Source organism: Dipodomys merriami, unplaced genomic scaffold (genome assembly GCF_024711535.1).
Source record: "Dipodomys merriami isolate MVZ:Mamm:240054 unplaced genomic scaffold, mDipMer1.0.p SCAF_15, whole genome shotgun sequence".
Taxonomy (NCBI): domain Eukaryota; kingdom Metazoa; phylum Chordata; class Mammalia; order Rodentia; family Heteromyidae; genus Dipodomys; species Dipodomys merriami.
Genome location: NW_027202826.1, coordinates 10183557 through 10200219, shown reverse-complemented (window position 1 = coordinate 10200219; position 16663 = coordinate 10183557). Strand labels below are relative to the sequence as shown.

Below are 16663 nucleotides of genomic sequence, written 5' to 3'. Positions count from 1 at the left end.
GGTCACCAGGCAGAGCCTCAGATGGGCTCAGTACCGCTGGCCATTGGAAGCCCTAGAGATGTAGCTCACCCTCGCTCCCTGTGAGGACGTGGTGGGAAGGTGCATTCAGTGAGAGGTCAGGGCCTCACCTGCACAGAATCTGTATCGTGGACTCCCCAGCTTCATGGTTTACCAGGCCCTTGGTCTTCCCAGCAGATCAAGGCAGGTAGTGGCTCACCGGAGGCAGATGCGCGCTTTTTGCGTCGTCTAGGAATCTAGCTCGACCTCTGTGCTTGTTACTGGTTCTACAGTCTTCACTGGAAGATAATTAGCTGTCATATTTTCCAGGATTGCAGATCATCCAAACAACCCACACTTTTAGAAAAACCTGATTCCTTAGTACCTGTCAGTAAAGATGAGAGGCTGGGAAAGAAGAGGGCTCATTTTTCAGCCCCTTGCCCTTCTTCCTTTTGAGATTTAATCAGGATGATTTACAGGCCTTCCAAACAACAATTTAGCAACACCAGATACTCTCCAGACATTCCCCTGATTCTCCTTGCAACTACTTTTTTCCTTACTTTGGGATAAACAAACACCTTTAAAGGAAGATGGGCTCTCCCAGCCCATCAGCTGTTTTGTTCATTCAGAACAGCTAACAAGGTTCCCTGTGCCTAAACAAGAGAAATGAGGCCATACTTCATTACCTTGTCCACCATTCGTTTGGAATTCATGGAAACTGGTACCGAGCTATTTATCTAGGAGCTTCCAAAGAAATAGTGAGTGGAGGGACCCCAGACTTACACAAAAGGTGTTTTCAAATGGCATGGAACATTTCACAAAGCCTTTTTTTTTTAACACAGACACACTCATGTGCTATTTATAAGCTGTTCCTATTTTTAACTAGTCCCCTAATGACCTCAGAAAGACAGCATTTCGTTAGCCTAGTTACTGGATAGATACAGAAGTTGTTAAACCATTTATTTGTAAAGAACTAGGCCATAATGCAGTCTTATCTTTTCGGGTCTAGGTGTTCACTCCAGTCCTCAGCTTATCCCAGAAATGTGAATTCCTGACATTTTTCAGTGTTAGTTCCCTCCTGACCTTTTGTGCCATGGTATCTTGGAACGTAAATCATGGATATAGATAAAATGGATTCTGGGTCCTTCTGCATCTAGAAAGCCGATACGAATATGCTGAGGACAGAGTGTGGACATTTAGAGGGTGCAGAGGAGCGTGGCTGGGTGGGTGATATTGAGTTCCCTTATGGAAAATCTTGTATAATTAAAGGAATTTATATTTGCCCAGTAACACTTGCAAAAGAGGCTTTGTTAGCTGTTTTGTTTGAAGTCACTTGGAGGCTGATCTTCCTGTGGAAAACACTTAATTACTAGATTTATTTTTTCCCCTCTGTTCGTGGTTCATGAATTTTACAGTTCCTCCCTTGCTGACTAATTGCAATGAGCAGGAGTCTTTGATGCAACCTTTGCCAAACAGCTATTATTATTGGGTGGTAAAATAAAGAGGAAAACGCAGTCACAGAAATTTGTTAGATCCTAAAGCCCAAAATAAAACAGGAGCCCAACTGGTATGTTAGTTTCATCCCTGGTAGGTTTATTTAAACCTAAGAGTTCAGATTCTAATAACCATCAGTAGATTTTCTGACAGTTTGAAATGCTGACCTATTCTTTCTCTTTCTCTCTCTCTCTCTCTCTGGTGGCCGTTAGTCCTGTCACACCCTCAGCGCTGGCTGAGCTCCTCAACCTGCTGGACAGTAAAGCAATTTCTTCATCAGCAGCTAAACAGGTATGTCCACACTTCCAGAAGCTTCTCCCCTGCTCCACTGTCCCAGCAAATGTTTTCTGTGAAACCCAAAAGCCATTACTAAATGAATTTCATAACTGAGGCATTGAGTGCGTGTTGTGATGGACCATTTCATTAGCAAAGCTCGAAAGCCCTGCGCCACGGCAGGCGAAGCAGACAGGTCGCTCCTCGCTCTGCTTTCCGAGGAAATCGTTATTATCTGCCTTCTCCCTTCCGTGTCCCCTCAATGTTTGTTTATGTGAAAGACTGGGGACCCCCAGCCGCAAGCCTGTGCTGGTTTTACCAGCACGGGGAACCCGGGCTTCGCTCCCAGCCGGCCAGCCCCACAGCTGCCTCCAGCACACACTGTAGATGAAATGGTACACGTGAAAACTCAGGACCAGCATCCTGAAAGGTAGCCTCGTCTCGTCTCTACCGCCAGCTCTCCATGCCAGGTGGGTGAGATTCCTGGACTGGGAAAACTCCTACAAATCAGAACCCACAAGATAGAGAGCACCTGGGAGCTGCCGCCTCTCAGCTTCAGAGCGCACAGCTGTCGGTGCTGCAGCCCACAGCCTAATGTTATTTTAATGGCGCCTCTTGCATTTAATATTTATACACACCGACAGCAGTGGCAGGTTACAAAGTGAGGCTTTGAGTAGCGGCTGTTTTTGGCTAATTATGGGTACCACGGAGCATGCACTGGTTCTCTGCGGCTAACTAGAGACAGGGCTGACAGAGGCTCTGCGAACCCCCGCCGGTGGAGCTGTCGACCGTCGGGCCCCACCGCTTGCAAAAGGCTTTGGCTGCATGCGTGCGTGTGTGCGTGCGTGCGTGCCAGAGGAGTACAAATGTTTATGACAATGTTCAGCACTTGTGGGAAAATTAGATGGCCCCGGGGCAGGAAGGAACTACATACACGTCTAAGAGCAGAAGAATTGTAGCATTTGAAATGAAATAGAATCTTCCTCATCTCCTTCCCATCCACGCGGCCCCACAAAGAAAGAAAGAAAGAAAAAAAGACAAACACCTAGTACAGTAAGATAATTCTAGTGGGAAGACAGAAGTACTAGAAGATGCTGACAGCTGGGACCAGAAATAAACATGTTTGCACTTCATCCACTCGCAGTATGCTACAGGAGGCGGCAAATCCAAGCTCCTGTGAGGCCATCGAAGGGCAGTGAAGGCCTGATTTGAGCAAACAGTGTTTAATGTGTGCTGTAAGATGGAGCCTCTCTGATAGGTCACTGCTAGGGCCAGGTGGAGGTGGTTGGGGGGAGGCTGTCTTTCCTACTTTTTGGTTACTGATGAGGGAAACGCTGCTATTGCTGAGCAAGAGGGGGAGGATAATGTATGTTGCTTATTAAGAATTTAATACAGGGGCTGGGAATGTGGCTCAGTGGTAGAGTGCTAGCCTAGCATGCATGAAGCCCTGGGTTCGATTCCTCAGTATCACCTAAACAGAAAAGGCCAGAAGTGGCACTGTGACTCATGGTAGAGTATTAGCCTTGAGCACAGAGAGGCTCAGGGACAGTGCCCAGGCCTGAGTTTCAAGCTCCAGGACTGACAATACAGAAAAAATAGATTCTCAGATTTTACTTGCTGTTAATCCAGTGACTAATTACATTGAGCATTCTCCCCCTTTTCTTGCGGGGAGGGGAGTAGGTTTAAACTGGGCTTAAACTCAGCTTGGACACTGCCCCTTGAGCTTTTTTGCTCAAGGCTAATGTTCTACCACGTGAGCCATGGCTCCACTTGCAGCTTTTCCTGTGATTAATTGGAGATTAGAGTTTCATGCACCTTCCTGCCCAGGCTGGTTTAGTCTTCTGACTAGCTAGGATTCCAGGCCTGAGTCGCCAGCACCTGGCAACTGAGCCTCCTTTTATGTCTTATTTTTATAATGAACTTAAAGAGAAAAAAAAAAAAGGTATTGGCAATTAACTTTTCCTGAATTTCACCAGAATCCAAATAGGGCATGGGTTTTAGAAACCTGTGAGTGAGAACAGAGCTCATTGTACCAGAAACCAGCACCGCCTCTGACAGAGCTGGAAGAGGCTCCATCAGAGATTCACTGACCAGAGGCTGAGGGCTGAGGCTGACCACGGCGTAGGCTCCCGGGGCCAGCAGACACGCACACAGCCTCATCCCACCGGGAGACCATTCCACATCCCGAGCAGCCTCCCGCTTTGCATCGTAATTTGTTGTTAATCGGCTGTCTCGCCCGTCTCTTGCTGACATTGTTCCCAATTACTCCTTCCCTCACCCGCGTCACTGCACCCTCCTTGCAGGTGCTTCCCAGGGGGATTCTGAGATCTGCGGCCTCAGCCCGTGGCGCCCCGCGGCTGGGGCAGTAAGAGGTTGCTCCCACGAAGCAGCCCTGTTTTCAGAAATAGAAATAGAAACAAGCAGATAAAACATCAATGAGCAACTGCCCGGGGGCTGCAGGCAGGACCACCCTGTGCTCCTCGCTGGAGATGGAGGGCTGTGTGCTGAAGTGGCAGGTGGCAGTCCCCTGCTTCCCTCACTAAGGACAGGGCCAGCCTGGACATCCCAGACTCCCAGACAACCCGCAAGTAGCCTCCCAGGATGCCGCCGGCCGAGTCACAGCTCAGGGCATCATGCCAGCTCTGCCTGGAACAGACGTGGTGATCTCAGCATCATCCAGTTGAACACTCGCAGGGAGACCAGGCCGAGTTAGGGTCCAGAAAGATGGAAACCATGCGTGGCACGCAAACATCCTGCTTCCCATCTTCCTGCTTCATGTGGAAAATGACCCGCCATGCACCAGAGCTGTGGCACATTCATCCACAGAGCTGTTGCATTCGTCCCTGGGCCCCTGGTGTGCCCTGCCCTCCCGGGGTCTGGGTTTGTACCTTCCTCCGAGAGTGACCTCTTGCGATACTTGCCCACCCCTGGGGAGGGGAGTCCTTTCTCTCTAGCTCACAGCTCCCTCCCTGCTGCTCCTGCTGAATGGCCCCTCCTCTGCAGCCAGAGAAGCTCAGGACTGAAAGGGACGGCGGCGTCTATGTGCTTGCCAGCAAGACCTCACCTGGAGCAGGGGCTGGAGCGGCCCTGGAGTACAGTGACGAGGACTGTGGGTTCCATCCCCACGTGGGATGAGAGTCTGCCCCACCAGCATCGTGTTTGGAAGTCCCATTGTCCCCATTATGCATATGGCCAGAAGCACCTGCACTGGGCTGCAGAAAGCCAGAGACAGTTGCAGAGCACAGAGAGGGTGGGTGCAACAGAGTCTGGTTAGAGGTAGACCAGGCCCGGCCACTCCATGGCCCCCTCCCTTCCTGCTGAGCTTCAGCCAGGAGTGCCCATCGGGGAGGAGCGGAGTCTTCTGGGTCGGTCCAGGAGCTGAGTCAGGGCTGCAGCAGTGAATTCACTGGAGTATTCCATCAGTGTGAGTTCAGGACGCCTGCACCAGCTCCCCTGTCCCCTTGGCTGGTGAACACGTGTCCCCAGCATCCCGGCTCTGTGCCCCAGCCCGCCTGCCCCTTCCCCGGGAAGCAGCCAGCTCTGCATTTAGAAGCCTGTGTCATGGCAGGGCGCTACTTTTCCTTCTGGGCACATGGCTTCTGAGCTGGTTCTTAGGGCCCAAACAAATCCAGCTGGAACTTGAGCCGTCGGTCTCAGCTGAACAAGGTCCCGGGTGAGGGCCGACTCAGTGGTCAGCCTGTTCAAGGTCTCCAGGGCCAGACGAGTGGCTCATTGTCTTTGTGGCAGCGCAGACCTGGGATTCCTCCAGCCGGCCCAGGGCGGGCTGCGGGGAGTCTCCCAGCGGCCGCTGAGCCGTTCCCTCCTTGCTAGAAAGAGCTCAGAGCAGATTTGTGGGCAAAGCCTGCTCTGAGCTTGCGGGCTCTTTTCCTGGACATTGGATCTTTCCAGAAGGAAACTATTTCAGGAGTCTGTGCCAATGAACAAAATAAGCATTGGTCAAAGTCAAAACATCTCCCAGTAGGGGATATCTAATTTAGTTATGACAGACATATCTAATGATATTAGTTCTTAGTAATATAAGCTAGTGCTCCTGTAATAAATGAAGGAAGACCAAGATACAAATGGTCTGTGTGCTGTGACAGAGCCAGGAAGGCCTGGGAAGGAAGAACAAGAGAACACATTAGTCACAAGGGAACGGAAGGCGAGTGATTTCTTTTTTGTTTCTCCCTTATTTTCTGCGGTGAACAGGTATTCACTTTTATAATCAGGAAAGGCTTCTTAAAATTTGTCTTACTTCAAGAAAAATACAGCCTGGAAAGTGGACAGAGGAACTCTCTAGACTGGTGTGGGTGACAATGAGCCCCAGGAAGAGCGGCTGCCTTCCACTAAGCAGCCTGGCTGGCCTTACCCGCTGTGCCTGTCCTGGCTTTCCGTTCCTGAGCAGCCAGGGTGGGTGGCAGTGCGGAGAGGGGCATGGAGTGGGGATCTGGGGCCCCCCTCGCCCCGTCTCTGTACAGAGTGGAGCCACAGTAACCACTGAGCTGTGATGAATATTTGTGGCTTGTTTTGCTCCACATTGAGGAAAACTCCAAGTCCTGCTGGGACCCAGTCCAGCCCGTGTCTCCCTGGTTGGCTTTGCCGGGTGTGCTCATTAGTGAGGAGCTGCTCTTCCACGAAGGGGGGCTCCTGCCTGCTCCTGTCACCTGCATGGTGACAGCAGGGCCCCGGGGTGGCGATGGCTGCGGGCTGAGCGAGGAAGGCGCCTCCCGCCTCGCTAGAACACAGGAACACCAGGGGACACAGCCGCCCTGAGGCCCAGCTTCGGTCCGTGTGGGGATCTGTGGTGGGGCTGCCGTTGGTTTTCAAGTGGGAAAGTAATGTAGACCGTTAACTGGTGGTCGTGTGGCAATTCAGGCCAGCGCTCACCTGTGGGGGCCACAGAGGACGCCAGGCCCTTGTGTCTTGTGACACGTCTTTGGTTATTCTGTGTCTTCATCTTGGAGCTGCTTCTTCCTGACCCCCTCAAACTCCCCAGTTCTCAGCAGACTCCTTGTAGACTGAGTGTGGGGTGCCTCCTGCGGCCTGGGGAGCCCCCCCTTCAGCGGACCCTCCCTCGTCATTTCAGTGGACACACACACACTTCCAGCAGCACTGACTCCTCCCACAGCCCCTCCATGCCCACCCGCTGACCCTTGGCCTGTCATCCTCCGCGCCCGCCCGGAGAGCCAGCCCTTCATCGCCTGGTTCCACACAGAGGCTCAGCGGGCAGCCAGGGGCCGCTTCCGCAGGCAGGCCCACGTGGCCCGAATCCGCTCCTTCCCGAGCTGCTCACCTGGAGCGGAGGCCTCACTGTCCCTTCTCTCCCCTCCCCGCAGGTGTTTGAGGAGCTGTGGAAGGGCGAGGGGAAGGGCGCAGCGCAGATTGTAGCCGAACAGCAGCTGGAACTGATGCAGGATCAAGAGGCCCTGGAGCAACTGTGCCACGCCACCATGGAGGGACATCCGCAAGTGGTGACTGTCAGCAGGGGTGGGGCGGGGGGAGGAGGGCCCCCCCCAGCACCAGGCGGACGCCCCGCCCCGCCCCTGCTGCAGCCCAGGGCTCTACACGGAAGGGCTGGCGCAGCCTCTTCAATCTCTCCCTGACCATTGGTGCCCGCCCTTTAGTTCAGGCCAAAGAGACAGAATGAGGTGGATGCTCATTCCAGAGAGGAACTGGCGTAGCCGGCATAGCTCGTTATGGAGTTGTTTGAAAGGGTTTCAGTGAGTTTACCAAGCCCGGGTTCTGCCCGCGGGGCCGGGGCCCGCTCCCGGGCTGGCATTCCAGTGCACGTGGCTGGTGCCGCTTCCCGGAAGGACCTGCTGCATGCGGGAGGGGCCGGGGCTTCAGCTCGTGCCTCTGAGAGGTAGGAAGAAAGGCAGAAATGAAAATTAGTTGTAAATTACAGGAAAAAAAATCCTTTGACAGGAACAAGGCTGAAAACCAAGTCATTTTGTGTTGTTAGCATCGTGAGAGAGAAGAGGTGGGGTGAGAAGCCCCCCCTCCCGAGTCTAATCACGCTGTCTAGATACTTGTCAGTGGGGAAGACATCGCGAGCACCTCTTTCAGAAAAACGCCCGTCCCCCACCTCCACCCCTCAGTGCCAGGACACTGAGCTCTGTAAAGAGCTCTTGATAAGGAGCGGGAGCCTGCACAGGCCCCAATCTCTATCTTCCTGCCTCCTCTGCAGTGACTGATAAAGACTTGGTTTCCCCCTGGCCCGTAGCCCCAAGCGCAGATAGCAAACACTGTTACCAGTGAGGGTGCTGGGACCGGGCTGCAGCTTGTAGGCTGGTGATAGGCTGTCAGCCCCTCCTCCATGGCCACCACCCTGCCTGCCATAGCACCTGCCCCCCTCATGCTCAGCACCCTGGAGGCCAGGCTCTCTCATAAGTGGCTCTTTGGGACAGAAGCAGAGGAAGCCCGGCTTCTCTGGTGTCAGGGGCACAAGGAATTAGGGGTCCTCTCTGCTTGGAAGGACTGTGCTACATCAGACCTTGTGGCACAGGGACACCCGGAGGCAACATCGTGGTCCCCAGGGCAGCTCCGCCGTGGGCGCTCAGGGTCGCATCCTCCTATGGCACTCAGCCTGGACGCTCTTTACAAGTGACCGCCCTCTCCCTTGTTCGTATCTTGTGTTAAGGGGGAAAGAAGCTGAATGGAGTTTGCAGTAAATTCATTTGCACTGAGGGTTTTGAAGTATAAGGCTCTTTATTTTCTCCTCCTAATTTCTTTTTAAAGGTAATGGACATGAAGAAGGGAAACCCCAGAGCTATAAACAAGCTGATCGGCTTGGTCCGGAAAGCAACCTTAAATCGGGCTGATCCAACTGTGATAAAGAAAATAGTGGAGAAGCTGTCACCGTGAGCTGTGGGGACTCAGCGGAGACCTGCGACAGGAGCCACCGCAGACGGCCATGTGCTGCAGCGGCGGAGTCACCGCCTCTGGCCAAGCCACCCTTCTGAGGGTGACACCCCAGGAGCCCGATGAGTCTCCATCCTCACAGACCCCGTCTGTGCCTTGGGAGAAGTCTGCACAGGAGACCCGCAGCCGCACCGCCTGCGGCTTGGACAGTAAAATGCTTCTATGACGCTTGTCATTGTTTTGGGAAACACTGTGCTCTGCTGTGGAGTAACTTGAAATGTGTAATGAGCATTCTGAGAAAAATTATCACGCAATTCCTTCTAAAAATACTTGGGAGTTTCTTAAGGCCAGGCATGGTTCCATAGCTGGGCATGAACGGTGATCGGGAGGCAGTAATTTAGATGTAGCATATTTAGATGTAAAATAGGTTAATGAAGATGAAAACACAGCAACTACATTGGTGCGGTACAAATACATTGTTCTGGGAGGTCTGGAGAGGAGGGGGAGGGAGGGGGAAGGTAGTACTGTTCGGAGGAGTCACACATGACAAGATAGTATCAGTGATACTATCCAACCAACTCCCTAAGGCTCCTGAAGGCCTAGGTCTGAGAAATGAATTCAAAAGGCATTTCACATTTTCAAATAAATTTAATGAATAAAATATATACTATCAAGAAATGGATTCAAAAGACAATACAAGTTTTCAGGTAAATTTAATGAATAAAATATATATTGAAATATCAGATAAAAATGCACTTAGACTTCAAAGATTGTATAGTTAACAATCCTCCCCCCCAACCCTTAGGCCAAAAAAAAGAAGATAAAATAAATGTAACTTGAAAATGATCTGTTTTGCCTGCAAAGAATAAGATTATAACCTAGTAAGTCCAAATCTTCACCTCAGAAATTGAGGTGCAGCCCACAGTGTTGTGAGGAAGGCTAGATTCCCAAGACGCGCTTCCCTGCCGGCTTGCGTGGTGCGTGGACACTGTTCCGAGGACCAGCTTTACAGAAGCTGGGTTGGTTTTTGTTTCGTTAAGTATTTGTCCAACTGTGACATGAACAAAGGAACAGCATCCTTGGAAGGCTCAGATTTTATACCAAGTTCTTTGGCTGCTAACAGCAGAGAACGTTTGTTGGGATCCTTGTGCCACTGAGGGGGGAGGAACGTGGGCGCACACTTCCACAAGTTGGCAGGACTGCCCTCAGGCGGAGACGAGGAGGTAAGTGCCCGTCCTATCCGCCCCGTGAAGGGGAGAGAGAGAGAGGAAGCCAGCTGTGGCTTATTCCAGCAGGAGATGATGATACTTGAGTAATTTTTAAAAAATAGTTTAGAACTGAGAGACTGTCGCCTCACCCGGGAGCCCCATGTGTCCCACATTTTGTTCAGTACTGAAAATTACCACCCAGACAAGTGGAAAAAGGCGAGTCCCTCTCACTCCGAGAGTCTCTGGTTAACAAGCGCACAACGCTGCTTTGACATTCCAATCTGGCAGGACCTTTCCTTTGTAAGAAATCTTACTGTTCAGTTTCATAAACTCCCTTTTCACCAAAAATTCGAGCTTCTTGGTCATCAGGCCTTCCAGAAAACACTGAAGGATCTATCCAAATGGTTTCAAATCCAGGGCCTAGCTAAATTGGATACAGCCAGAGATAGGCAACTAAAACTATTTTGTCAACAATGTATGGACTGAGGATTCTAAGGAAAATGCCACCATTAAAACCCTGGGTCTTGGCAAGGCTCATTCTAGTCTAATTTTGGCAAGTCTCTTCGATGTCAACTTTTGAAATCCTGAAAACCGGGGTGGGTGGGGGGATTTAAAGATCAGTTCTCAAAAGGGAAGTTTATGTGACACCTTGAGACACTCACTCAGTATGGTTCTGCAGGTACAGGCGGCCGTGAAATGCACTGTCGCATTCTCACATGAGTATGAATCGAGTCTCATTTAGAGGAAATCTCATTAAGATGTATGAGTTGGTGCCACCGCCAAGGCCACTGCCATCTGTCACCGGATTCCACACACCTGTAGGCGGGGTGTACCGTGCCCAGGAACTCACTGGGAAGAGAATGGCCTGGAGAACTGACTTTCACCCAGGCCAGCTGGAACCAGCTCTACCTGGTCAGGCCCTGTCATTTGTGGGTCTGGTGGGGAGGTAAATGCATGGGCCCTAGGACTCAGCAGCTACTGGCAAGTGTATTCAGCAGGAATAGTATTCTAAAGGACATGAATTCATGTGTAGCTTTTTGTGGGAGTTTTTTTTGTAACATGTTGGCATCTACTAGGACTTAAAATTCGAGGTCATTTGGGCCTAGGAAGCAGTGTTTGCCTCTGTCCCAGCTCATCTCTGAAAGCGAACTTCTGTCCCTCTCTCAAGATCTACAGGTAGAAAAAAAACACCAGTACTACACCAGGGTATTGAGGTTTTAGACGAGTTCCTGCTACATCCGACCTCCTTTTTAAAAAAGGAACAAGGCCTCCCAGTTTTCAAAGGTTTCAGCTTTGATCTGTGTGATGTTTTCAATTGACTTAGCTGCCTCACTTCCAGAACTCTAGAGAGTCAGTACCGAGGGAAGAACCACCAACTCTTTTCTGAAAGCTATGTCATTTACCCATCGCCAGGTGTGGACACAGCTGCCAGGTTCCCTCACAGCTGTAGACCCATCCCTCTGCAGACAGACCGCTGTTACCACGGCTGCCCTGGGTGGGGGTGGGAAGCATGTTCATTGCCTCCTTAGAAGGCTGGGGGAAATCATCCAGGAGAGATCAGCACCAGATTCCCTCCATGAAAATAGTACAGGCAAGTAGGGCCTACTTATTGTAGACTTGACCCAGAAAAATAAGTTACTTGACATAGCAAGCAACAGAGTGCTGCAGCCTCCTCTCCATGGAATTGATCATCTGGCCTTAGAGCCTCTACCACCCTGGTCTGCTTCCGAAGCAATGCAGCAAATCAGAGCACCCACCAGGAAACGCTGAGATGCGTACCAAATGTAGTTCTAGGCATGTCGCCCGAGTGGGCAACAGTGAATTAGGCTGACCCACATCTCAAAAGACAGGAGCAAAAAAAAAATCACTGTGACTTGACCAGCGAACACACCAACTCGAGGGCACTCAGGGCAGATCTTACAGGGCTCCCGCGCGCACCCTGAGCCCTCCTTCCCTCAAGTGCCGCATGGAAATCTTTTGCTAAAGCCCTGTTTATCCAGTTAATGAGCTGCCTGGATAATCTGTCCTCCAAAACAAGTAATGGCCTACTAAATGCCTGAATGTGGAGAGGATTTACAGAGGCAAAATTATCCGAAAAGACATTCTAAGAGCTTTTTCTATAATGGTTCAAAACAAAAAGTCAAACTCCACTCTCTTTCAAGTAGTTTCTCAGTGACAAGACATGGATGGAGAATGAACTGGTTTGACGTGTTGTTTTAAGCTGCTGTTCGATTCACAGACTGACGGCTGAAGCCAGAGGGGCTACGTTCTCTTCCCGAGGACTTGAAACCGATGTGGCTCAGCTGCCAGAAGGCTGCCGCCTCTCCAGAGCTGCCTGAGGTTTGCAGCAAACACTCCTTTACACTGGCCGGGCCGGCGGCTTGAAGTAGTGCCTCCAATAATAGCCGTGCTGAAGGAAAGTGTTTCATAAAAATAGCAAGCAGGACCCACCATTTCGGTAAACACAGCTTGCAATTAGCAATTAAACTGAACTACCCATAGCTGAGAATTGGAGCATAGAAAGATACTTCATCTCACACCCAAGCCATGCTGGCCATCCCTGCTGGTCATGCAGCGTTTCTGAAAGCCACCTGGACACACAAATCCAGAATATACTGCTCAGCCACAGCCTTAGAGGAGCTGGAAATCAACCCACATGACCACTCAGCCAAAGCGATTCAGACATCGCAAACAACTTCCAAGCATGAGGATGGCTGGCTGCCCCAATTAGATGGCACCCCAGCTGTTTATATGCCCTGTCTAGAGTCCATTCCTAAGAGGACACTGTCCTGAACACGCCCTGGCGCCATGATGTCTTAATGGACTGGAAATTAACTACTAGATCTGACGTAAATGAAAGTCACCTGCTAAGTGAAGGCCACTGCAGAGGGATGGGAAGTACCTCATGAACCTCCTGACAGGACAGGGAAAACAACTCCAACCCAAGCATGTCAAAGTATTTCCTCCTGTGATGCTAAACCAAAGAAGGCAAAGCATACAATGGCTCTGTACATGCCAGGGATGGGATGTAGCTAATGAGAAAGAAAATCGCATCTCTTAGCAGCCATCCCAACATCTCCAACTCATGGCTTTGAGATTGTTAAGACTGAACCTCAGCTGTTTAAAAAATGTTGCAGACATTTCCGGGACCATTTGCAGAACTCAGGGTTCGATGTTCCAGTGCTCTCATACTTCGAACCATAAAATTCACTCATCCGGGACCTTTCGGTCAGACCCTGCGTTATGAGCTGGGATTGATGTGGCAGTGTTCAGGAGCCCTCAGGGACGTCGTGACACCAGCCTGGGGGCTGCACCATGGACTTGGCCCACTTTGGCTCTGGTAGTAGGCTTGGCAGCTGCTGGGGGCCCAGCTCGGTGCAGAGGACCACATTTTAAGCATGTCAAATCTTTTTAAAAACATATTTTTTCCCCAAAACCTCATTACAAAGAAGACACCTTGAAGGGCTTTGCCTATTTACTTTGGGTCTGGAGTTTTCTATTCATCACCATGATGTTCTCCTGCTAAGGAACCCTGCCATCTGGCATCTTTCTAGCTGCCTAAAACAACATCCACTCCTCCAAATCCTTCAGGTTTCCTTTCCTCTCCTATTTACAACTAGGTCTTTGTCATTTTCTTTTGGCATGCCCATAGCATTCCCTAGATCACCTTTTCCTGGTTATTTAAGCCAACCACACGGGTTTTACATGGAAATACAATGTTCTTTTATTGCCAGGTCAGTCTTCTGGCTTCCTTTTGCAAAACCCTGGACAAAGCCCTCTGGAGACGACCGCAAAGACTCAGAGACACAAATGGGTTTCTAGTTCTAAACAGGGATTTAGAGAAAAGCCATGGTGTTTGTTACCCACACTCACCCAAAGAAAATGGGATTTTTCTGCCTCTTACCCTAGCCTCCAGTCATCTCTGTCCCCCTTTAAAATAAGTCTACTTCAGTCCTATTGGAAAAATAAGAAGCACAAAGTCCATCTCCTCCCTAACAAACATGTTGCCCAAAGGGACCAGCCCGGTGCACCACAGTACAGAAATTATGTGAGCTGGAAGTTGAGTTTGGCAGTAGAGCACTTGCCTAGCATGCAAAAGGCCCTGGGTTTGATACCTAGAACCACAGGAGAAGAAAATAAGACTAGAAGAATCAACACCATCGCCAAATAATGGAGATGACTGAAAATCAAAGCAGAAAAGTAAGAAATACCATTTACAGATAGGGTTTCACCATTTTGTAACTAGTTAACAAGACAATCCAAAACTCAGAAGAATACTCATGGAGATCGGAGTTTGAAGGTAATAATGACAGCTTAACTTGCATCTTCACCTGTTCCTCTTTCACGGCCTGAAGCTGCCTTCTTTCTTACGATGTGTGGGATGTGCAGATGCAATGAGCTACCAGGAAGCCAAGTGTGGGCCAGGGCATGGGCTGCACACGTTCTGGCTGCTGCACCAAACCGATTTTCAAGATCAATAATGTGTCGTGAACAGGTGTCTGTGTTTCTTGCCTAGGCCATGAAGTCCTGCTAACAGCTTGAAGTCCTCCAAACAGCTTGCCCTGCCCAGCCCAGATCCCCCGTGTCTTTGCCCATGGACTGGCTTTCCAGCTGTCCAGGCACGCTGCTTCAAGATCCGGGAAACACTTGCACTCCGCAGAACCTCAGATAGTATTTCCTCCACTGTCCTTGTGCACCAGGGACCTGACTTCAACAAACCCAGCACAACCAGAAGACCCAGCGCTATTCTTAAGATTGAGTAGAAAGGCTTACAAAGGACAGAGGGAGCCAGGCTTTGAATTCCCACCCAAACAGGGGACTCCCACCTGCTACTTGCTACTCACCACAGAAATGGGCCCAAAATGGAGGAAGGTGGAATTCAGTATCTACGATTATGGTGGTGGTTTTGCGTGGTGGTGGCTCCAAGAGTAATCGGGCCCTTGCAGCAGGCAGCAAAGCAGCCAGAGGCACTAATCCATCACAGCAGGGCCTCCGATGACGCTCGCTTCTCCAGAGTGACATGTCCAGATGGAATGAGTCGCCAACAGCCCTTTGCCCCTCGGCTTTGCATTTACAACCCAGCTCCCAAAGTGGACTGCACAGTTCCCATTTCCCCATAAAGTGCAATGTATTAGTCAAAGCAAACACTTTAAAATAATGACCAGTGTTTTGGGCTTACCTTTATCCACTCCAGATCTCCCCCACAGAACCCCACAATGAAATAGCTTCACAAGTTGGTTTTCATAAACACTTAAAAAAATAACCATGGCTGTCTTTTTGCATAAGCATATGAACCCATATGCTTATGGGTGTGTCTGATTTTGCATAAGCTTTGTTCATCTGATCAAACTCCTAGGAACCATAGTAACAGTTTGCATAGGTACACTTCATTTTTTTGTGCAAATCTTACTAAAATAAGGCTATCTTCAATGTTTAGGTAGTCTTACAGTGATTAAAGAAAGCTCTCACGGAACAAGAAATAATTCCCTGAATTCCAGATTCTCTCCAAATGCACATAACTTCCCAGGCAGAAAGCTGGGGGCTTTTCCCACACCATAAGGCAATGCATGTTAAGAGAATTCAAGTCCTGGAAGTAGAACTGAAAGGGACAGGTGCACGTGAGTGGAGGCAGCAAGAGCCTCACCTTCACCGTCCTCCCGGAGGCGGGCGGCTGACAAGCAGACTGGAAGCACCTGAGCAGAGGCGCTGCTGCCAGTGAGCCAGCCTTCCGCCCCAGGCCTGTCCAGACGTCCCCAAAGCCCAGGATTTGCTTGGTGCCATCTGAGCTGCGAGAGGAGTGACTCGCAGTGACAGAAGAGCAGCAACCAAACCCGCGAGGAGGAAAATCTGAGCAGAGCCACCTGCCAAGGAGCGACCGGCTTCTGAGACTTACATTCTATTCAACATCAGGTGGGAAGCCCAGCTAGGGAGGGGACACCCAGAAAAGCCCCTTCCCACACATCAAGTATTGTCAGGAAATATCAAAGTAGAACGTTTCCACAAGCAGCTTTGCATTTAACATTCAGTCAAGATGCTATAACCTTAAAAAACAAAAGTCACTGTGAATAATATAAAAAGCTAACAACAGGAGTCCTCAAAGTCTCCCAGGATCTTGTAGCACAGGACGGAGTGCTCCTGGGCCAAGGCCGCCAGCTCCTTCAGGAACTCTGGGAAGAGGGCAGCCGCCAGCATGGTGTTCCTCACCGGCAAGGGCAGGTTTGGGAGAGCACAGGCCACCTTGGTTCTATTGGCCAGGAAGGGCTGAAGCACTCTTGGGGGGCCATCCAAAAGGTTCTTGCCACCTCCTGTCCTAGAAGCTTCCTGAATGGGATCTGCAACCAAAAAGAAGACTGTCACGGAAGCTGATCTCACCCTCCCTCTTAACCGTGTGGATCTGCAGGCCAGGCGGAGTACGAAGGGGTCTAGTTCAGGGCACCTTTCCTCAGCGGGCTAAATCCTCAAGAACACTCAAGTACTCCGTGTGACACACACGCTTAGCTGCAGATGACGTGTGACCTTAGTGTGTGATAGGAAGCTCATATCCAATCTTGTGTACCAGGAACCTCACACAGATATAAAAAACCTTCCATGCCCAGTATACAGGGACAGAGAAGAGCTGAAAAAGCCATCTCAGCTTGCAGCGTGTTCACATGCATCTCCTACGCAGTGCTTATCTTGGCCAGGGGCCAGGTCATCCTGGTGCAGCTTGAGCACCTGAATCCTACACAAAGCACAGCTACTGCTCTGGCCGCAAGGATTTCCCGCTTTCCCCAGTCTCCTGGTTGGGAGCTCAACCCTGCAATCTGAAAGGAGAGTGGAAGATTTGATTA

At 50.4% G+C, this 16663-nt stretch overlaps 2 protein-coding genes across 6 annotated transcripts in view; one reads left to right on the top strand and one right to left on the bottom strand.

Moving 5' to 3' along the window:
- The window catches only part of Gatb (glutamyl-tRNA amidotransferase subunit B), a 69967-nt gene extending 60698 nt beyond the window's left edge, over nucleotides 1–9269 (top strand). For both annotated transcript variants that reach the window (XM_070022204.1, XM_070022205.1), the window contains exons 11-13: nucleotides 1704–1782; nucleotides 7101–7235; nucleotides 8503–9269. In XM_070022204.1, coding sequence (XP_069878305.1) covers nucleotides 1704–1782; nucleotides 7101–7235; nucleotides 8503–8628 — 340 coding nt within the window. In that variant the 3' untranslated portion in view covers nucleotides 8629–9269. The remainder of the gene's footprint in view (nucleotides 1–1703; nucleotides 1783–7100; nucleotides 7236–8502) is intronic.
- The window catches only part of Fhip1a (FHF complex subunit HOOK interacting protein 1A), a 195819-nt gene continuing 188409 nt past the window's right edge, over nucleotides 9254–16663 (bottom strand). For all 4 annotated transcript variants that reach the window (XM_070022201.1, XM_070022202.1, XM_070022200.1 and 1 more), the window contains one exon: nucleotides 9254–16165. In XM_070022201.1, coding sequence (XP_069878302.1) covers nucleotides 15912–16165 — 254 coding nt within the window. In that variant the 3' untranslated portion in view covers nucleotides 9254–15911. The remainder of the gene's footprint in view (nucleotides 16166–16663) is intronic.